Below are 22,434 nucleotides of genomic sequence, written 5' to 3'. Positions count from 1 at the left end.
TCTCTCGTGCTCACGAAAGAGGGTAGGTTCCGACTTCACTTGCTTCGCGCGCGAAAGATGTTTTTGGGGTAGTTCCAGTTCCTCTGGTCCATCTCTATCGCGTGCAGACCTAAACACAACAACTGGAGTGACCTTCTCTTCTGCAGTGTTTACCCTGTTGACGTCTTTGTCGCCGTCGCGCACCACCCGGAACCTGACTACCGGTACCCTGACTGCCACATGGTGCCGCCGACAATAACATCCAGAAGGCTGCTTCAACACGTCCCCCGTAAAGCTTATCCTGTGCGTCTCGTAAGTACCTAAAGAAACTTAGCGTGGTGTCGTTAAATACCACCGATTCGATGGCTACTCATGATTATGTACACATGGCAACGTGTCTATATGGCCGCCAGTGAGACCACTCCAATGCACGCTATTTAACTGTTCTGGACGTTTTCCTGCGAGCGTGAGGCGGCCACCTAACCTTCTTGTGCATGGCGGTGGACCGCCTTGATTCTTCTTACCTTCTGGTATAGGTAGCACAAATGCCAGCACCACTGCACCGGTGACACGCATTAGATGACAAAAATAACGAAGCTTTTGTACAAGGAATTTTCGAAACTCTGTCCCAGCGCCTAGCTCAAATCTATATTGCTTGAATCTTCCATATTTTCCCATGGTCAGCGAGTCGCACCCATGCATTAGCGCGGAACCATTTCCCAGACGAATTTTGGTTTTTCAGCAAATACCATTTTCTGTCATAATCTCGCGAAGTCCGCTCATTGTCTTCTTTTCTAACACTATCCTTTGCTGGATTTCTTCTGTACGTCTGTCATACGCATCTATTCAGGAATCTACGGAAACGTGTTCTCCAACATCTACTCGCCGTTTATCGAAATGTTAACAGCTTACCTTCATTCCCAGATTTAGTATTCTTTTTGGGTTTAGAAAATACCAGTATTCTCGTTTTGTTCTTTTAGATTCGGAATAGGCTGCACTAAGTCTGGTATGCTGTCTGCCATGAATGTCGTGTCGTCGGGGCGTCGTCAATTAGTGTACCTTCGCGCCACCCATTTTCGCTTCCATATAATAGTTTTCAATGCTCTCGTTTCCGAGTGCGTTTTCTGTGTATGAGGTGAATAACTATGGTCAAAGATTTGAGGCCTGTGTGACTCCCTTTTGAAACTTACCCCTGTCTGTGTTGCCAACGTTTCTCTTCACAAGCCTTTGTCTCTTGTGTTGCGGTTCCTTAGTACAGTTATACGGTGTCCGGGAATGCCCGTTTGCATAACATATGTCCCAAACTTGCAGTAGTCATCAGTCAAAAGTATTGCTAGTAATTGTGCATTATAAATACGAACTCTTCTTGTATTACTTACAGCTGCTCGTGAGTCATTTCATACTTGCTCCCTGCTCTCGTGCCGCGAACCTTTCTAATACCTGGTCTGCGCTTGCTAGGTTGTTGAGATGAACCTAGCAGGCGCGCCAAACCAGGAACCACGGAAAAAGAGGCATAAATGTGTCCTCATTTTAAAAAGAATTAGGATCTAGATGGTGTACGTGTTTTGCACTGAGGTTTTTTTTCGGTGCCACTTCTTCTTTTGCTGTGTAGATTGAAGGGTACAGACTCAGCAACCAGTGAATTTGCATATGTTAAGACGGGGATATATATAAAGCATGGCACATGCTATTCCGTAAACGTGACCTGAGGGCTCCCGGGTAATCGCCTATTAGATAGACAATTACGACCAAAATGTCCAGTGTCAGCTGGATGAGGGCGTCACTTCTGTCATGAGCTCCGGCAGCGTGCCGTTCTTCCGGAGCTCATCGCGGAGTCGACGGTACGGGCCACCGATTTGTTAATTCGCCCGACAGCTGGCGCTCGGGCCCTAAGCTAGGACACAATGACCGAGAACTCGTATCAAACTACAATTGGCAGTATATAAAGCTGAAAGCGCCGGATGCCTCAGCCAGCGACGGCGTCCCTCGGCGTCGGCGTCAACACGAGTGATGCATAAGATCATCATCACGTGATGACGTCACCATATGACGTAATCATGACGTCACAAGTAGAAGAATTTGTGACGCCATCAGGATGTCACTATATCGTCACATAACGTGACGTCACGTGATGACGTCATTACGTGACATCGTCGCTTGGTCAGAGGTGGGCCGATCACGGAGGCAGCGGAAAAACAGATGAGGTGCAGAAGGCTTGCTATGCCTCCGATCCCGGAGGCTATGAGAAACCACGTGAAGTGTTGAAAGCTTTCGGAGGGATGCGGGGAAGGATCAACATATCTACTGAGAAGAAAAAGTAGAAGGCCTTCGCCTTCGAGTCGTGTTTGGCGAATGCATAAAGGATGCATGTGATCTTTTGTCTCCAAGACATCGCAAGACGTTCTTTTGTCGTCCCTAATTTGCCTGTCAGAGAAGCGCAAGAAGCATGTTTCGCATGTGGTCTTACTTCGATTCTCGCATATTTTCTCGTATGCCCCTTTTTACTTGCAACTATAATTTCTTGCAGATTCCACCAACTTGTTGGATATTAACTTGCCTTGTTTTATTGCGCTGGCATTTATATGGACAGTGTCGACGGGTTTTTGCCGCCGCCGTCATGTCCCGTATGAAGTCCAAATTGATAAGATCTCCCCGCGCATCGTATGTTCTACCGCTAATAAAAGCGCGCGAGCGGGGGCGACGTACGCGGCTGGCGCAGAGATCAAACGAGCCAGCTCATTTCCGTCGCTCTGAGGGTGCATGCGATAACATCTCCCCGCTCGGGAGTCTTGCCGTCGAAGCAGACAGCAGACGCCCCGCCCGTCTTTAACGAGCATGAAAAGAAGCGAGGGGGGTGGGAGGGTGTCGCGCGAGCAGCAACATCTAACTTTGAATCTAAGGGCGCGGTCGCGATCGCTCGCGCGCGCGCTATCTCGACAGCCATCACGGCGGGCGGCTCGTATACCCTTCTACGTGCTGCGCTCTCAACGCGAAGTGACTATAGGGACAGAGCATCTCTCCCTGGAGCGGCCGGATTCTCTTACACCAACCTTTTCTAGTTACGGGAGATCGGATACAAAACAGTTAGCTGCCAGCCTCACTTCGCATAACACTACCATTTGTTGCTATTGCATTCATTGCTTCGCCCTTGCGGTGAAACTGACTTTTTTTCTAAACGACTAGCGCAGCTCATGAATAATCGATAAATATATAAAAGGTATACAAATGTCACGTGTTATGCTTATTTTATGCATTTCTTTATAAGTAACTCGCTCCGAAGTTCTCCCCTTGTGTTGTTACGCTCACTTTTTTCTCTCATTTGCAATCGTAAAGTTATCGTGGCACGTTTGGGGTGAACGTGAGATCGCAGTGCAAAAAGGTACAGCGAAATATATCCCTTATAAAGCTAGTTGTACCGCAAGTAAACGACTCCTAGTATTCGATGTGTCGCCCTTGACCGCGTTGTCAAATGCGTTAAACTGTCTACGTAACAGGGCAACACCATCTGGAGCCTAGCGCGGGATTCGGGCCACTGGCCACCAAATATTACGTTTGCCGTTTCCTTGGGAATGGCCGGCAGATGGTACAGGCCAAAATACCCGGACAACATGCTGAACAGACCCGGAAATTACACGTTGGGCTTCCCGTGCGCGACAGAGGAGCACTCGCCAGGGGGTCAGATGGTGAATATCACTGAGGTGAGGACATTACTTAACTGTTACGGCTCCTTTTCTGTAACTTGTGACAACGGACAGTACAAGTAAGCGTGAACGTGTGTTCAGATTGGTATCCTCAAAGTGAGAAAGAGGCTAGAACTTCCTAAAAAAACTGAACACGCCTTAATAACTCCACTAAAACAAGCCTACGTTACGGGCTAGAAACGGTAATCATAATTCAAGAATAATGTCCTGACGTGTACAGTGAAAAGCAGTAGTGGTTTTGCAAGTGATAGGAGAAAAATTGGGCGTGTCTCTTCGATATCACTGGAGACACCCGTCGATTATGCAAATGAGAAAGTAGCGTTGCATTCTTCGGTTTGGCTTTTGTTTCATACATTTACATTGTGCTAACTTAGTAACCTGTCGTTCCGCATATTTTATGGTGGCAAATCTCTTCTTCCCATAGAAACTGTAAACACGGCTCTCGGGAAATCAATTAATTATGCAATGTCAAGTCTTCCACTCAAATAGCGCTTTATGAAGTACGTTTAGCGGGCTGCTTTATATGCATAGCTTGGATACACGTGTTCACCTGCGTTCTAATTTGGTTTGCATTAAAATTGTTATTTCGAGTAATAAACATCACACATTATATACGTCCCTCTTGGAAGATACCAAGCGTAATCGGATTCGGCCAACCTGTTATGAAGCCAACAGAAACATAATAATAATAATAATAATAATAATAATAATAATAATAATAATAATAATAATAATAATAATAATACCTGGGAGTTAACGTGCCAAAACCACGATACGATTATGAGAGACGCCGTAGTGGAGGGCTCCGGAAATTTCGACGACCTGGGGTTTTTTAACGTGCACCTAAATCTAAGTACACGGACCTCAAACACTTTCGCCTCCATCAAAAATGCAGCCGCCGCAACAGAAACGAGCGATCTTATTGTTAATACTAAAGCCTAACTTCGCTTGCACACACTTCTGAGTTCTTCTGACTATGGCTGCCGCTGCCGCTGCTCTCTCGTCGCGTAGTTCACTCGGCAGCGGGACAGAGATGGCACCCTGGTGCTCACGTCTCAATCAAAAGAAAAAAGTAAGACGAGCGCTCCAGACCGTCCATGTTCGTCGAAGTATCGACATTGCACCGTCAACTGGTCTCCTGCTAGCCGTGTCCAAACTGTTTTTAAATTTTTTTTTCCAACAAGAGAAAGTGAGAACTTGGATCTGCCGTCACTCTTTAATAAAGTGTGACAATATGCACGAAAAAATAACTTGCCACCTGTGGGAACCGAACTTGCAGCTGCTGCACTAAGCGTATGGTGAACCACCAGTACTGCTAAGGCGGTGGCTCCTCCGATTTCCTGTGCGTGTACTGATTTGTGTCTGTCGAAGCTCGCAAGTGTCAGCCAACACCACTTAATTATGGCCAAGGCGATCATGTCGCCCTCCTATGGAGTCCCAACGTTGCTGTACACAGGTCCTTGGTGTGTTTATACGGTTATACCTAAAAGAAACGGGCGGCTCGATCAATCGTCCTTTTTTATTATTCAATATCTACCCCATGTAACAGGCCTATTGAATAATTAGTGTCCTGTTTCAGCTAGACTGTTCTGAAGTTTAGCATGTATATTAGAGAGAACCATTATTCTACTCTAACAGGCATGCATCGACCAAAGATACAGTGGCAACTTCCAGTACGACATAGCCTACAAATCCGAATTCACGTACAACAAGAATGAGAAGTGGCTGTTTACGTATGACACGGCACGCGCTCTTCGCTTGAAGGTAAGATCACACGTTCATAGAGCCATAAATTGGCTGGACTGGGCTAGATGCTGCATTATTGAGCGTTTTCGAACAGACCTTCAAACAGGACGAAGTCCGGGCGACAGACACAGAGCTGAATAAAAAGCAGTTTCTATATAGTGCAATTCAACTGCAGTGCATAACAAGCACGATGTACGCAGCATACAATGACAAAACTACCAGAGCACTAAAATCCAAATTATTACAAGCCACATCTTGACAGGCTGTCACATTTTCAATAAATATGCGATTTCACTGCTTTATAAGAGATATAAATGAGACAGGCAAGAATTACTGCATTTTTTAATGTAAAGCGCTTATCTCACGTGCGTGTTGCTCCTCTTAGCTTCCTAAAAACAAGGGCTCTTAATTAATTATGTAACAACTACAATTTTCGAGAGCTTACAAAGCACTGAATTCTTTAATGTGAAGTTAACATCGAAAATCTTTTCAAGAAAAGAAATATCAATGAAACAAATTAGGCATTTTGTGGAATGTGAATGCTCGATTGTGCACGATATACCTTTTATATGCGGGCGCTGTGACATCGGCCGAGGAATCCAATGCGCAAGTGAAGAATGGCTGTTAGAAGCGCCGCATCTCTCCTCACTTCGTCCTGTATAAAATGCTTTTTTAGTCTGTTCATGTAGGAGCGCACATCTGTCTAGTCTTGCGATCCAGTGCGCGTGGTGGATATCTGAATGTGTCCGTGTGTATCCTTAAAAGGAAGGAACGAAAACATTCGAGCTACTTGGAAGTCATATAGTTGACAGCGCCTTGAGTGCAACGTGTATAGTGCGTATTCTTGTGGTGAACCTTGCATAGTTCGGCACAGCTCAGCAAGTGACTCTGGCTCCATGTTTGGTATGCCTGTCTCGACGTGTTCTAGGACGTGGCATATGTTATCGAAATCGTTCACACTCATATGTTTATTGCATTTTCGACGAAAATGCGATGAAAAAACTGCAGCAATAAAAGTAACTTCTTCGTGTCAGGAAATCTATAGCCTGATTATTTTGAGACCAGAGATCTTACAGTAGAAACAACTGTACGTGTAGTTTACAAACACAAATAAAATAGGACTAACTGGCACTGAGAGCGACAGGTGTAAAGCAGAATGCTGCAAATAAACAATTTCGGACTGAAAGAACGGGAAGCGCACTCATGATGGTTCTTAAATCATTTTGATCTTTCAAATATCATTATTACGGGCCGCGGAAGTTCAGTAGACACGCTCGGTGTAAGGGAAAATATTTTGAAGCACTGAATGCAGGTATGTACGTGCAGCTCAATAAGGAGGAATCGAAAAGGCGCTGTTTCAGTGGTTCCGGTGCATGAAGCGTTAATTTTCATATCAGCTACCTGATATTCAAAAAGGAGGCAACAGAATGCTTAAGATGAGATATCATGACTGAACTTAAACTGCTCTAAGAATGCACATGTGGACTACGTGATTACCAAAGCAGCACTTGCCTTGAATAAAATTCAAAGAAATTTAAAATGTGCAGTTTATGACCTTAGAAATGCGGCGTACCTAATTTGTGCAAGACCTATTTTGTAATCCGCTTGTACTCTTTTGGGACCCCTCTAAGATATCTATAATTAATAAGCTGAAAAAAAAGTACAAGACAGAGCAGCCAGGTTTTCTTGGGTAGGTACGGGAAGAAGTGCAGTTTCACAGCAATGTAGAAGGAGCTGATTCGGGTACCACTGTCGCCTCGTCAAAGAAAGTTGCGGTTAAAGCTTATGTATCGCATCATCATCATCATCGTCAGCCTGACTGCACCCGCTGGAGGACAAAGGCCTCACCCATGCTGCGCCAGTCAATCCGGTCCTGTGCTTTCTGCGGCCACCTTATACCCGCACACTTCCTAGTCTCATCTTCCCGCCTAACTTTCTCTCTTCCACTCACCCGTTTGCCTTCTCTTGGAATCCATTCTGTTACACTTAATGACCAGCGGTACATGCCCTGCCCATGCCCATTTGCTTTTCTTGATTTCGACTAAGATGTCCTTAACATCCGTTTGTTCCCTGACCCACTCTGCTCTCTTCTTATCCCTTAAGGCAACACCTATCATTTTCCTTTGCATTGCTCGCTGCATCTTCCTCAATTTAAGTTGAACCCTCTCTCTAAGCCTCCAGGTTTCTGCTCCGCAGGTAAGTACCAGTAAGATGCAGCTGTTACATACCTATGACATATTTCATAACAAAACTGTAATCAATAGCGGATAGTACTTAAAACCGACAAACTATGGTTTATCAATACGCACTAACCACCAGTACAAAATTAGGGAATACCGCGCCCAGACGAATGTGTGCGCAAGTTCCTTTTGGTTAAAAACTATCACTCAGCGGGATCGATTGTCTTGTGAGCAGGTGTGCAGTGTTTATGTTGATGTATATTTTTCTCATTTGTAACCCCCTGCGGTAAAGCTTTTGGCTTAAATGGGGAAATGTGTGAATAAAGAATATGACAGGTTATGTGCGGCGACGAATGACTTGAGTAATATGCTAAATGTTGTAACCATGCTTGAAGACCTTATCGTCATCACCATCGCTGCCGTGTACGCTTCCTTAGTGCCGCCAAAGCTTCTTTCACATATCTGGTTTCCAGAACCATCTGAATGAGGGAATACACGAAAACACATCCGGATCTGTTATAGAATTTTATGCGACTCACGGAGCGTTATCCTAGTCCACTACAACAATGGTATCGGTTTCTATGGCCCCTAACACGTATCGTCTCACACTGTGTGGGGCGCCAATATTTCCACGAAGTGTTGCGTGCGTGTGCTGTGCGATAGCTCGGTGCGTGGTTAGTACGTGAGACTAATATACAGGTTGCTTGATAAGCATGGGTTCAAATCCATGTGGATGACGTAAAGAAGATGCTTTCTGTGTCTTCATGCTGTGGCAGCGATGAGGTGTCTCAACACGTTGGCTAGGGATGACGAGGCGTTGTGTCGACACAAACTTCAGCAGCTATGTGTCGTCTCTGTTGGCAGTGGTAGTCACCAGTGTAACGTAGTGGACGGATGCTGTAAGCCACAGTCACTGCTCGTTTTGGCTAGCGGACAGTAACGGCTCAGTGCTATCCCAGCTTCTCAACCTTGAAGAATGCATGCAAGCAATGACTCAGTAGAGACTTGACGCTGTGTCCAGATTCGTGCCTCTAAATGCATAATTCGCTCAATGAATGTGGTATGTCATGATGAGCATCTCAGGACAGAAATGCTCCTGAAAAAAAATCACCGCATCTCCACTAATGTGAATCATGGCGAGTGGCGAAGCACTGGGTATCGTACCGGTATGTCATCGTAAGTCACCCGCGCGTTGCCACTGCGAATGTAAATTGAGGGACATAAAGTGGAATATATATATATATATATATAGTTCCTTTTTAATGCTATTGTTATAATTCGTATATCGTCTTGAGTTCTACATCCCCTTTTTCCGTCATTACTACTGCTTTGTGGTCTGTGAAACGGAGAGCCAGTGTTCAAACTGTCAGGCACGACACCGTGCACATCTTTCAGTATTGTGATAGCCAGACTTGTTGGTTTGGGGAACATAGTGTCTTTAATTATTATTCGACTTCATTTTTATTAAGATATTTCAGGATTGTTTTGAGTGCTGCATATGACTCTTATCTGAGGCTTCATAATCGTAATCGTAATCGCAATTTATAATTCGTATATCATCTTGAGTTCTGCATTCCGTTTTCCCTTTATTTCGTTTTCATTTTTCGTTGTGCAGGTGTTCAGTTTCGGTTTCGGCTTTGTGTAGCATGACGGACGCCGATAAGGCTAGGCCCTAAGGAGCTTCGCCCCTGAAACCGTTCGAGCAGAAAGCTTCAATGATTTGACGTTTTATATAATATAATCTTGACTGTCATATAATTGTGTCATTTGAATTTAATTATGCTACTAAATTAAAATAACTCCTTTAACTTCTGACGAGCACGAAATAGCAGTGGAGCAGTGTGACAGTGTGACGATTGCGAACTCTATCCTCCTTCGCAGTTGTGCGAGACCAAGAAGAATATGACGCACTTCCGTTACACATTCGCCGCCGTCAACATCCAGTTCGAGGATGCCAAGGACTACTGCGGCTACGGAGAGTTTCCACGTCTGCGTGCGCTTAAGCTTCTGGCGCACTTTTTCGCCTTCAATTACACCTCCCCTGACATGGAGCAAGCGTGCTTAAAGGCAGCGTAACGGTAATCGTGCGCAATACAATGAATATGCGCATAGTTTTCGCTGCTCATTGTATTTTTTCTTGAGAAATTTATTTTAAATAGTTATGTAGCATTTTATTCGGCTTATTCTTCAGCCTAAACATACGAGTGCACTGAAATGTTCTCTACTCCTACATTTATGAAGAGACCAACTGTTCCTCATAAACTGACAATAAAAACAAAATCATGCAATTGTGTCTCAATAAACAGTACAAATATAGTTGCAGCTTTTTCGTAAACTGTTGTTGCGTGGATCTCTTGATACGGTCTGCTATGCGCACGACACTCACGCAGCTGGTTGTAAAACTATAAACATTATTCCAGAGTTAGAAGATACGTAGTACTACGTCCCATGTAATACTACGCGTGTACGGAGTACTACGGAAATGTTGCGTGTTCCACTAAAACTTCCGAGACATCGTCATGCGGCAACGTCTACCTGCAGAAGCCTCCAAATAATACGTGGAGATGACGTCACCCATTTTCGTATTCTTTACAGCAATGTTTAGCTAAGGTTACGCTGTTATCCTTGTGTCCAAGTGTGTGTAACGGTATTTATTACGAGCAAGCCACAGCGAGACTTGGGTATTCGTGTTAGTCCCTTCAAAAACGAAACGGCCGCGGCGCCAGTTGTGCTGCGTTTATCATCACACGTAGAATAGGCTAAGTTACTATCGGTTTGTCATGGATGCAGATGACAGAAACACGTGGTCATCAGCTTTTCTAGTCTAATAAATCCTATCATTTATTGCCGAGAATACATCGCTCAGTACGACCACTGACACCAGGACACAGGTCCGGCCATGCCTCGTGTGTTGCAGAGCATACTTAACACGACTGTACGTACGCTGTCCACGAATTGCGGACAAGGTAACAATTACAAATGCCTGCAAAACATCGCCCATCACGCATACACAGGGGCATGATTTATGTGCTATTTGAAACACTTTGACAAACTGAAGTCATCACCTACCAAACGAGCATTTCTTGCAGGGCTTGCGCAACGGCACTGGTCATGAAATTTTTTTGAAACATCGCATGCTTGCACCATATGCGTACCATTAATTAACGCCGAGTTTTCCTTTGTTTCAAATTATTAGGTTATTTTGAAATAACAGAAGGTGAAAAAGTTAAATTCTGAAGAGAAATGTGCAGCAGACGACTTCGAATCTGAATACGGTGTCAGCATTTAGGAACGAATATCCAGCCCAAACAAAAAAAAATCACAGCATATCCACGGAGTGAATGATGATGAGTGGGCGAAACTGCGGAGGTTCATCGGTAAACCGTGATTCTTCCGTGAATTCTGCCCAGTACATCATCACCGACGTGAGATCGGGCGCGTTTATACTAAAGGTTCGATTAGAGTTATGACGACTTGCAGCTCACTTTAATTTTACATGTACGCTGTGAATTTTCATTTTTTTAGAAAACCATTGCTTTAGAAAACATCTGGCGTCTTTCGTTAAGCAGGTGGCGTCTTTTCGTTTTGCTTTAGAAACATCTGGCGTTCTTCCGTTTTGCTTTTAGAAAACATCTGGCGTCTTTCGTTCGTTTATTTCATCAATCAACGGCGTTTTGAACAAAATTTTTATTGTTTAATCACGCACAGGAGAAATCTCACCAGGCACTACCTTGGAGGTAAACAATGGCTGCTAATGGGAATGAGAGACAGAAGAAGTCGGCTTTTAGCTAGCACTTACACTTCTACTTCTACTAACGTTTCCTACTGGAACATGCCAATGGCTGATAATGGGGAACGAGAGACAGAAGAATTCGGCTTTTAGTTAACGCGCACGCTGCGAATTTTTTATTGTTCAACAACGCACAGGAAAAATCTCCCACTGGCACCACCTTGGAGGTCAAGATCTGGTACTAGCGTTAGGACTGGTTACGCACTACGACTACGAGGGACGAACGGGTGCCGCCTTAAGGAGCTTCGCCCCTAAAAATGAGATGTAAGAAAACATGAGTTTACATGCAGGGAGAGCTTACCATTTTTCCATGTAGACTGCTCAATACTATTACTACTGGGTCATTCCACGCCAAACGTCCCAAAGATTGCGCTCGACCCTCTCCGATTGTATTGTAAAAAATGGTGGACGTTCATATCAGTGCACTATTTGCCCTCGAAAAGTATTTTATGGAAAAAAAATTGTCTTGTCTGTTACAGTGATTTGAATTTTGCCGTAGTGGGTGAAACATAGGTTGCGAAAAAATACTCTAAGAAATACAATACTTTATGGAACGCCTTAAATATCTGCAGTTTACTTGAAAAGGAATGGCACTATCTTATTATCGCCCATTGACGACCACTACTTTGTCTCACGATGTGCTTTGGGGTGAAGCAATGCTGCAATTATGCGCCCATTTTGATTATTTTTTAAAAATTCTACGAATATTACAGACAAAATAGGACTATATCACATGGCTGGATAGTGGGCAGTAAGCGTGTCAAAAAAGTATTGAAGTCGATGACCGAGTAGTTTCGAAGTGGAAGGGGCGCAAACATTCAAAATGTGTGAAATGCCCCACGTTCAGGCACATGTAGAGTGGTGATGCGGTCCACGTAAAAATCAACGCTTGGTCTCATTTCGAAGAGTAAACAAAGGAAATTTACTTCTGATAGTTTAATCGGAGTGTTTTTTGTTTTAGGCGAGAAACAAAAATTTATGTTGAGCGTTCGTGGCGTGCCTGGGCGCGGGCCCGTAAGTCCGCTTCACTGCGCCGCCGCTGTTCTTTGGGGCAACGGAAGTATGCAGCGCGCACGCGGGTGGCACGATCGTGTGCTGCTATGAGTTTTCACGTTGCTGAAAACTTGCAAACAGTGTATATGGCTGGCAAGATGTTTCGGAAGGGCACTAAAGGCTGCCGGTTAGTAGTCGGAGCTGAGTACGATTTCATTGCCACGTCACTGCATGCACAAGTGCGACAGGTGCAGAGCTTGGGTTGTGTTTTCGATCTCTGCGGAGGTTGCAGTTCTTACTTCCGTTGCCGACGTATGGTCTTCGCCACTTGAAATGCCTGTGCTGCTGAGTAGGGGGTGAGCCCGGCATTAAGAGTGGTCAGTGATGATGGCACGAAATGGTGAAACGTGCGCGTACCTTTGAGGGAGATTGTAGACTCAAACCTTGCTGAGAGCTCAACTTTCTTCCACGCTGCATGCGATGCCTTCATCTTAGTAATGACCTTGCGATTATTAAGCGAAGGCGATGGACATTTAAAAAGACAAGCCGCCTTAAAGGCGGCTTCGTCTTTTTGTATATTTATCGCTTTTGATTTCCGTTGTACAGGCTCTCCGTGTAAAATATGACACGATAGCAGTATACTCACCATTCGCAATGTTTATCTTACGCGCTGCCAAGGAATGCGGCCGAAAGACGAACCTTCGAGTGCCGCGTGCTCGCTTGGCGACGCGATCACCGGAGAAAAGTTCACCTCTGCCGAAGATTCGAGCGTAAGAATACGTAGCACCATTCGGCTCCGAGGCACGAATGGCGCGAGTCACATTCAAGCGAGCTGCCCATAAAAAAAGAATTATAAGTGTATTCCCGGTGCCTGTTAGCCACTTTTATTATATAATATATTTTAAACGAACCATCACTCGTTTTCCCCGACACTTCGTCGGTGGCACTGCGGAAAGCCGAAGAATGCGTGTCGAAACGTGAAAACTCACAGCAGCACACGATCGTGCCATCCGGGTGGGCGCTGCATACTTCCGTTGCACCAAGGAACAGTGGCGATGCAGTGAAGCGGACTTACGGGCCCGCGCCCAGGCAGTCGCGAACGCTCAACATAAATTTTTGTTTCCCGCCTAAAACAAAAAACACTCCGATTAAATTTTCACAAATACCTCTGCTTTGTTTACTCTTCCCAACGAGTCCAAGCGCGCATTTTTACTTGGACCGCATCACCACTCTACATGTGCCTGAACGTGGGGCATTTCACACATTTTTCAATGTTTGCGCCCCTTCCACTTCGAAACTACTCGGTCATCGACTTCAATACTTTTTTGACACGCTTACTGCCAACTAACCAGCCAGGTGATATAGTCCTATTTTGTCTGTAATACTTGTAGAATTTTTAAAAAATAATCAAAATGGGCGCATAATTGCAGCATTGCTTCACCACAAAGCACATCGTGAGACAAAGTAGTGGTCGTCCATGGGCGATAATAAGATAGTGCCATTCCTTTTCAAGTAAATTGCGGATATTTAAGGCGTTCCGTAAAGTATTGTATTTTTTAGAGTATTTTTTCGCAACCTATGTTTCACCCACTACGGCAAAATTCAAATCACTGTAACAGACAAGAAAATTTTTTCTTCCAAAAATACTTTCCGAGGGCAAATAGTGCACTGATGTGAACGTCCACAATTTTTTACAATACAATTGGAGAGGGTCGAGCGCAATGTTTGGGACGTTTGGCGTGGCATTTTTCTGAACCCCGAGACAGCTTCCTGGTACTATTATTGTTATTACCATAGCAATTATATGGACACTCTCGACGGGTTTTTGCCGTCGCCGTCGCCTTCATGTTCTGTATAAAGTCCAAATCGGTAATATCCCCCCACGCATCGTATGTTCTACTTGCGTGTAAAAGCACACGAGCAAGGGCGACGAATGCGGCTGAAGCAGTGTGAAACTAGCCGGCCCATCTCCGTCGTATGGAGGGCGCATGTGGTAACACACCTCGCGAGCGAGGCCTGCCGTCGATTGCTGCTCAAGAAGAGAGGAAACGCACAGCCCGTCATGAAGGAACATGAAGAGTCGCCGGGGGAGCGGGTTGTCGTAACTTACGTTACGTGGGGTTCGACAAGCAACGATACGAAGACGCTGAGTATCAGTACTCCAGGTTCACCACACCTCTTTATTAAAGCACTCAATCCCACACTTCTATTTCGCCAGACGGAAGAGGCGGGGATTTCGAGTACCTGACGGGTTTCACAGTGCTTTGACCATATCTTGCGATGACGCCCGCTTCTTCACGCAGGTTGGTGCCAACTCTTTCCTCTTCATCCCTTGATGTAGCCACCACTCCCGGCATTTCTTGCTGTTGTGGGAGGTTTGGTTTCACTTGTTCACTAAATTCGATGTCTGCGCAATATTCCTGGGTCGCCGGGGCCGGAATCAAATGGTATGTCTTCCGAACGAGTTGTCTCTGCGGAGTATCGACGACCCAGGGCATTGTATTTTTTTTTCTTCTTCACAAGCCAGCCCGCTGTGCAAGGTATTTTTACCCATACTGGACCTCCTGCGGTCGTTTCGCCTCGATCGCTGGCGTTGTGCCTCTGGTTGTAACTTTGGGTTTTCTTTCGCTTTTTTATCGTTCCGGCGGAATTCCATATTTTTCGGCAACATAGAGGTTATCTGGGATGGCCAGGTAAGTGAAGTCGTCCTGAGCTGTGCTTTCCGTTATTGGTGTACTGAAAAATCAAGTCTACGGATTATCCATCAGTTTCACACCTCCGCGCAGGGCTGGAGGTGTGACTGCGCCCAAGAGTCGTGCTTTACATGAGTGGTCGTATATTTGGGCCTTCAGCTTTTTTGAGAATGTCTTTGGAAACTTTCACCGTCCTTTCTGCGTCACCGCTGCTCTTGGAAGAGTGTGGACTGCTCGTGACATCCTTTATTTGGTATTCTTTTGTGACGTCCTCAAACTTCCCTGAGGTGAATTGAGGTCCGTTGTCTGACCTAAACATGTTTGGTATTCCGTGACGGGCAACTAACGACTTTAGCTATCACCGTATGCGTAGTAGTGTCGCGAAGATAACGTACCTCTATATGACGGGAATAGCAGTCTACCACGGCTACATACTGCTTGCCTTTCAGTTCAAACAGGTCAGCAGCAACTTTCTGCCATGTATATTCTGGTAGCTGTAACTCCATCATGGGTTCCACTCTTGGAGTCCATTCTTGGATGCAGGTAGTGGAGTCTGCAAAAATCTCTTGAGTTTGAGCACTTAGCCCGGGCCATCACACTGACAGTTTCGCCCTTTATGTCCCACGTGCAATTGGCAAAGCAGCTTCTTCCATAGAGTCTTTGGAATGACCAAACTGTTTTTTTTTTCACTAGTAAATTATTTTGCACCGTCAGGCTGTCTCTGTATTGGAACTAGGAGGCAATCTCAGGCGGAATTCTGACTTTGCCTGGCGAGCCTTTAGTGAAATACTATTTTACTTCTCGGCACACTTGGTCATCCCTCTGTGCAATCCCAACTTCATTAAGGTAGTCGCTCGACGCTGGTAGCAAATTTGTCACTATCTGAACATATGCTTCGACATCTTCTTCCATGCTCTCTGCAGGTTCTACTGGTGCTCTGAAGTGTGCGTCTGCAGTCCACATCTCTTTACCCGGAATATGCTCAATGGAGTAGTCAGAACGCATGAGTCTCAGCTTGAATCTCTGAATTCTTGCTGGAATTCTGTCCAGCTCTAGATCTCCTCACAGTGGAACCAGAGGTCTGTGGTCAGTCTGGACACGAAACTTTGTCCCTAAAGGAACTTTTCAAAGCTTTCACATGCCCACGTAACAGTGCATGCCACTCTCTCAATTTGAGCAACTCTTCTCTTCGTTTCACTCAATCCTTTAGACCCAAACACCACTAGTTTGTCACGACCGTCCTTGCCTCTTTGCAACAACACAGCACCAAGACCGTAGGAAGATGTATCTGCAGTGACTATCAGCTTTGGGGTTATGTACTGTGAGTGTCGCTGCTTCTTGGAAGTCTCTGTTCACCTGGTCGAATGCCTGCTGCTGTTAAGAGTCTACCTCCCCGCCAGGTCCTTTTTGAGGTGTTCCCTGAGGTGCGTCATCTTGTCGGACCGGTTCGGTATAAACTTTCCCACTTGGTTTGCCATGCCAATGAACTGGCGCACCTCTGTTGCTCTGCGTGGTACGGAAAATCGTACTCGAGCTACTGGCCTGTTGGCCATAGCGTCAGCTCGAAGAGCAAGAAAATATTTTAACAATGGCCGAATGGGTGTCAGTTAAAGCAAGACGTGCTCCAGCAAGTAGTTGAGTTCGTACCAGGACAACACCAAGCGCTCAGGATAGAATACTACATGAGGCGCGCTACTTTTTCTCCGTTATCTCTATAAATGCACTCAGACGCTTTCTTTGCAGTCTGGTGGTCTAGTGGTTATGGCGCTCGACTGCTGACCCGAAGGTCGCGGGATCGAATCCCGGCCGCGGCGGCTGCATTTTTGATGGAGGCGAAAATGTTTGAGGCCCGTGTACTCAGATTTAGGTGCACGTTAAAGAAACCCAGGTGGTCGAAATTTCCGGAGCCCTCCACTACGGCGTCTCTCGTAGTCATATCGTGGTTTTGGGACGTTAAACCCCAGATATTATTATTATTATTTCTTCGCAGTCTCTTTTGGCTTTCAGTTTTGTACTTTAGGACCGTTAATACATCGAGATACCGCTGGCTAGCCTTGAATTTTTTTTTACAATTTTAATGTACAATTCGATGGTAAGTTCCGCCGTAACGCTTATTTCTTTCGGGATACTTTCCAGTCTTGCCTCCTATCTTAAACGCAACCCAGCTCGAAAGCTCCGCAGAGCTTGGTGTCCACCTTGGGGATCTCTTTCACATCCATGTGACTATGTCGGGCACACCCTCGTTCCTGTTCTCATCGGGCAATTAGACTAAACAGCACCGAATTGGATAATGATCAGCTACGTGAATTAAATTAGCCTTCAACATTGGTTAAGTCGATACGCCATACTTCTTATACCAACTTATTCTACTACGCTCCTTCATAAGAGGATGTGGTGATCCTAACCGCGACATTACGAAAAAGCCATAGCGGGAAAGTAATTGGACCACCTGATGATGTGCTCGACTTCTCCTTAGTCGGCAACTAAAGCATAGTGTGTGATATGCGTGTATACTGTAGTTTTCTCAACATAAGCAATGAGCGAGGTGACACCGCAAGGTAATGCATCAAATTTACGGTCTGCTGACTCCCAATATACAGAAAATGGCTATAAATCTAACAAAGAACTGGCTGTACTACCTGGCTGCAAGTATAAACTCTCATATACGCGAAAAGAGCTATTGTGCTATAAAACCTGGGGAACAAAATCGTTTGTTCATTCCTCGTTATGCTTCTTTTATTCACTTTCTTCCCCTTTGACTCTGTCTGTCATTAGGTGGTAAATCACGCTGCAAAAAGCTCCTTTCAATAGTGCTTGTACAAGTCCAGTAGCATTACTATACATAGTGCATGGTTTCATCAGCAAGGGTGTGTTATGTCAGCAGAGACTAGGGTGCCTTGATGCCCGCGCGCTCCGCTGAGGGTGAGGACAGGCGCGTCGTCTGCTACGACGGCCGCCATTGCGAATCCCGCCGCATCTCGGCAGCATGCGGAACGCGCTACACAAAGCGCTTGCGGTGCGCAGATACGTCTGGAAATAAGTGCACGCTAGTGAGCTTTCTCTTTTTCTTTTCTTTTTTGAAGCTTGGGCAGCTTTTATTGCTGTTGCTGCCTAAATGTTTATTAAGGAAGCATGTAATTCATGTAAGCTGACGGCCTGCGCATGTGTTATGCGCTAGAGGTGGACGTAGACTGTTATGTTGAAAACCAATCCTCTTCCTTACGCCGGAAACGATAAAGTCTAAAGCCTTACTTAATTTCTCGTAAGCTCTGCATTTCAAATACACAAACATTCGTTTAAGGTATTTGTATACATGTCAGCAGCAGCAGCAGCAGTATATGTATCTGAACACACACAATTTAGTGTTGCGAAGCTACCTAAGCGCGATTAAGGCGGCTCATTTTGCTAAGTTAGCGAACAATTTACTCGTTTATTATGTTCGGGCAGTAGGTGCGAATATCCTGCTAAAATGAAACGAAAGCTTCTTTATCATTATTATTGCTGACATTTCTTGCTCACAATCTGTAGCCGCTACTGTATCGGCACTCGAGTTGCACCTTGAGTCCTTATCAAAACGATGAATACGTTATTAAGTGGTATGCCGTAAAACTTTGCATGCGCGCAGTATCAGTGCCTTTTTCCTTCTTTTTGTATCTGCAGTTTCTTTTTCTGTAGGTTTTCTCGCATGCCCAACTGCATGCACATATCAATGAGTGTTTCCAATACTGTTTTACACTTTGTGCGGCAGATGCACGGCGTCGTTTATATGTCTCTTTTAATAATATCGAGGGTTTTTTTTTACTTGCCATAACCATGATATGATTATGAGGCACGCCGTAGTGGAGGGCTCCATGAATTTTGACCATCTGGTATCTGCACTGACATCGCACGGTACACGGGCCTCTAGCATTTCGCCTCCACCTAAATGCGACCGCCGCGGCCGGGATCGAACCCGTGACTTTCGGGTCAGCAGCCGAGCTCCGTCACCACTATACCACCGTGGCGGACGTCTTTTTAAAACGCGAAATTTGACCGTCGGCGTCCCGCGTCTACGGCGTCAGCGTACCGCGACGTTGGGGACGAGGGATGCAAAAAAATCATCGTCACGTGATGACGCCACCATATGACGTCATCATAGCTTCACAAATTTGGCGTGACGTCATATGATGCCGTTATCGCATGACATCGTACCTTGGTCAAAAGTGGGCAGATCACGAAGGCAGTGCAAAACCAGGTGAGGTGCTTCCGATCTTGGAGGCAATGTTAAACCGCGCTTTGTGCGCAAAAAACGGAGAAGAAGAAGATGGCTTTCGCTTTCGAGCCGTCTTAAGCGAACGCATAAGGCAGCCTGTGAGTTTTTATTTCATTAACTGGTTTTCCATGACGTACTAATTGTACAACTTGACTTTGTTTCTTGTATTTTTTTACTGACATAACGTGTCTACTGTAAACAATGCTTCCCCGTCTTCTTGTTTTCATGCGTCTTCTTTGCATAGACGCTTCGCGAGAACTGTTTGTATGCGCATTCCTCTGTGAGCCTTCAGGGCTTACATTATTAATAAATAAATTATGCTTACTCAAAGAAATAAGATATTCAGTGTGTGTGTGATATTTTACGTTAGTGCATGAATAATTTCTTACTCTGCGTACTGCTTTTACAAACAACCTTAATGGTTATTGTGCCAAAAATGACATAAAAAACAAGTGGTGATGGAATTGTGTAAAAAGGCCTAGGGTGCAGCCTCACTGGCGACCACAGCCAGCAATGCACTCCCTCACCAGAGCAGGATTGGCCACCCTGGTGTAGTACTTGGCCACTACCTCCCACATGAATACACCAATTAACCCTCGGCCCTCAGTCCCCAGCGGCTGCGAAGCAACTGACCAAGGCGGCGGCCAGACCTGCGACGCAGCGGAGGGTGCTAAGAATCTCTGGGTCCGGACAGGCCGCCATTGGAATCTGAACTTGGCTACGTATAACGCTAGAACTTTATCTAGTGAGGCGAGTCTAGCTGTACTATTCGAGGAATTAGAGGGTGTTAAATGGGATGTAATAGGGCTCAGTGAGGTTAGGAGGCCACAGCAGGCTTATACAGTGCTGAAGAACGGACACGTCCTATGCTATCGTGGCTTAGCTGACAGAAGAGAACTAGGGGTGGGATTCCTTATTCATAAAAATATAGCTGGTAATATAGAGGAATACTATAGCATTAATGAGAGGGTGATATGTATCGTAATTAAGTTTAATAAGAGGTACAAGATGAAGGTGGTACAGGCCTACGCGCCTACATCCAGCCATGATGATCAACTGGTTGAACGCTTCTACGAAGGCGTAGAATCAGCAATGAGTAAGGTAAAGACACAGTATACTGTGCTGATGGGCGACTTTAATGCAAAGGTAGGCAAGAAGCAGGCTGGAGATCATGCAGTTGGGGAATATGGCATCGGTTCTAGAAACGCCAGAGGGGAGTTACTAGTAGAGTTTGCAGAACGCAATAATTTACGCATCTTGAATACCTTCTACAGAAAACGGGCTACTCGTAAGTGGACGTGGAGGAGTCCTAATGGCGAAACTAAAAATGAAATAGACTTCATAATGTGCGGCCACCCGGGCATTGTACAGGATGTGGAAGTAGTTAACAAGATCCGATGCAGTGACCATAGAATGGTAAGATCTAGAACTCAACTAGACGTGAGGAAGGAACGGCAGAAACTGATACGCAAGAAGCCGATTAATGAACTAGCTCTGAGAGGGAAAGTACAGGAATTCAGAGTTTCACTTCAGAATAGGTACGCGGCTTTAACCGAGGAAACCGACCTTAGCATTGACGCTATGAATGATAATCTGACTAGTATCATTAAGGAGTGTGCAGTGGAAGTCGGGGGTACAGTCGTTAGACAGGACACTGGTAAGCTATCCCAAGAGACGAAAAACCTCATTAAGAAACGTCAAGCTATGAAAGCCTCAAGTGCAACAGACAAAATAGAGCTGGCGGAGCTTTCGAAGCTAATCAATAGGCGTAAAGTAGCCGACATAAGAAAGTATAATATGGAGAGAATTGAGCATGCTCTAAAGAACGGAAGAAGCCTCAAAGCTATGAAGACAAAACTGTGCATAGGCGAAAATCAGATGTATGCATTAAGGGACAGGGAAGGCAATGTCACAAACAATATGGATAGAATAGTTGAGGTAGCGGAAGAGTTCTACAGAGATCTGTACAGCAGCCGAGACAGTCAGGATGATAACGTAAGAAGCAGTATTAGCGCAGAGGAATCTGACAACCCACCAGTATTGACAGGAGAAGTAAAGAAAGCCCTAAAGGGAATGCAAAGAGGCAAAGCAGCTGGTGAGGATCGGGTAACATCAGACCTGTTGAAAGACGGTGGAGAGATTATGTTAGAAAAACTGGCCACCCTGTATACGAAGTGTCTCTCGACGGGGAGGATACCAGAATCTTGGAAGAATGCCAACATTATCTTGATCCATAAGAAAGGGGACGTCAAGGACCTGAAAAATTACAGGCCCATAAGCTTACTGTCCGTTGTCTACAAACTATTTACAAAAGTAATTGCTAACAGAATTAATACGACATTAGAGTTCAATCAACCAAGGGACCAGGCAGGATTTCGTACAGGCTTCTCAACAATAGACCATATTCATACTATCAATCAGGTGATAGAGAAATGCGCGGAATACAACCAACCCCTATACATAGCCTTCATAGATTACGAGAAGGCATTTGACTCGGTGGAGACATCAGCAGTCATGCAGGCACTGCGGAATCACGGCATCGACGAAGCCTACATAAACATAATGGAAGAAATCTACAGCGGCTCCACGGCCACTATAGTCCTCCATAAAGAAAGCGAGAGAATCCCAATAAAGAAGGGCGTACGGCAGGGAGACACGATCTCTCCAATGTTATTCACAGCGTGTTTACAGGAGGTTTTCAGGGCCCTAGATTGGGAAGAATTAGGGATAAGAGTTAATGGAGAGTATCTCAGTAACCTGCGATTCGCTGATGACATTGCATTGATGAGTAACGCGGGAGACGAATTACAGCTCATGATTAGTGAACTGGATACGGAAAGTAGAAGAGTAGGTCTGAAAATTAATATGCATAAAACTGAAGTAATGTGGAACAATCTTGGCAGAGAACAGCGCTTTGCGATAGGTGGAGAGACACTGGAAGTTGTAAAGGAGTACGTCTACTTAGGACAGGTAGTAACCGCGGAGCCGAACCATGAGAGTGAAATAACTAGAAGAATAAGGATGGGATGGGGCTCATTCGGCAAGCATTCTCAAATCATGAATGGTAATCTACCACTATCCCTCAAGAGAAAGGTATATA

General features: G+C 45.2%; 2 protein-coding genes across 2 annotated transcripts in view; one reads left to right on the top strand and one right to left on the bottom strand.

The window, feature by feature from the left end:
• The window catches only part of LOC125757408 (uncharacterized), a 13,697-nt gene extending 13,605 nt beyond the window's left edge, over window positions 1-92 (bottom strand). Inside the window, exon 1 of the mRNA XM_049412992.1 lies at window positions 51-92. Coding sequence (XP_049268949.1) covers window positions 51-92 — 42 coding nt within the window. The remainder of the gene's footprint in view (window positions 1-50) is intronic.
• Window positions 93-154: 62 nt separating this feature from the next.
• LOC125757523 (uncharacterized) lies at window positions 155-9,702 on the top strand. Its single transcript, XM_049413103.1, has 4 exons — window positions 155-291; window positions 3,474-3,677; window positions 5,319-5,444; window positions 9,488-9,702. Exons 1-4 carry the CDS (start codon window positions 220-222, stop codon window positions 9,680-9,682), a joined length of 597 nt encoding a protein of 198 aa, XP_049269060.1. The 5' UTR covers window positions 155-219; the 3' UTR covers window positions 9,683-9,702.
• The last annotated feature ends 12,732 nt before the right edge of the window (window positions 9,703-22,434 follow it).

The sequence above is a fragment of the Rhipicephalus sanguineus genome, chromosome 2 (genome assembly GCF_013339695.2).
Source record: "Rhipicephalus sanguineus isolate Rsan-2018 chromosome 2, BIME_Rsan_1.4, whole genome shotgun sequence".
Lineage (NCBI taxonomy): Eukaryota > Metazoa > Arthropoda > Arachnida > Ixodida > Ixodidae > Rhipicephalus > Rhipicephalus sanguineus.
Note: the sequence above shows the minus strand (reverse complement) of the source record. Positions and strands in the feature narration are given on the sequence as shown.

Coding starts and splice junctions, on each gene's coding strand:
- LOC125757523 (XM_049413103.1), top strand. CDS start 220: ATGGTGCCGCCGACAATAACATCCAGAAGGCTGCTTCAACACGTCCCC. Junction 292..3,473: donor AAGCTTATCCTGTGCGTCTC/GTAAGTACCTAA, acceptor TCTACGTAACAG/GGCAACACCATCTGGAGCCT. Junction 5,445..9,487: donor CACGCGCTCTTCGCTTGAAG/GTAAGATCACAC, acceptor CCTCCTTCGCAG/TTGTGCGAGACCAAGAAGAA.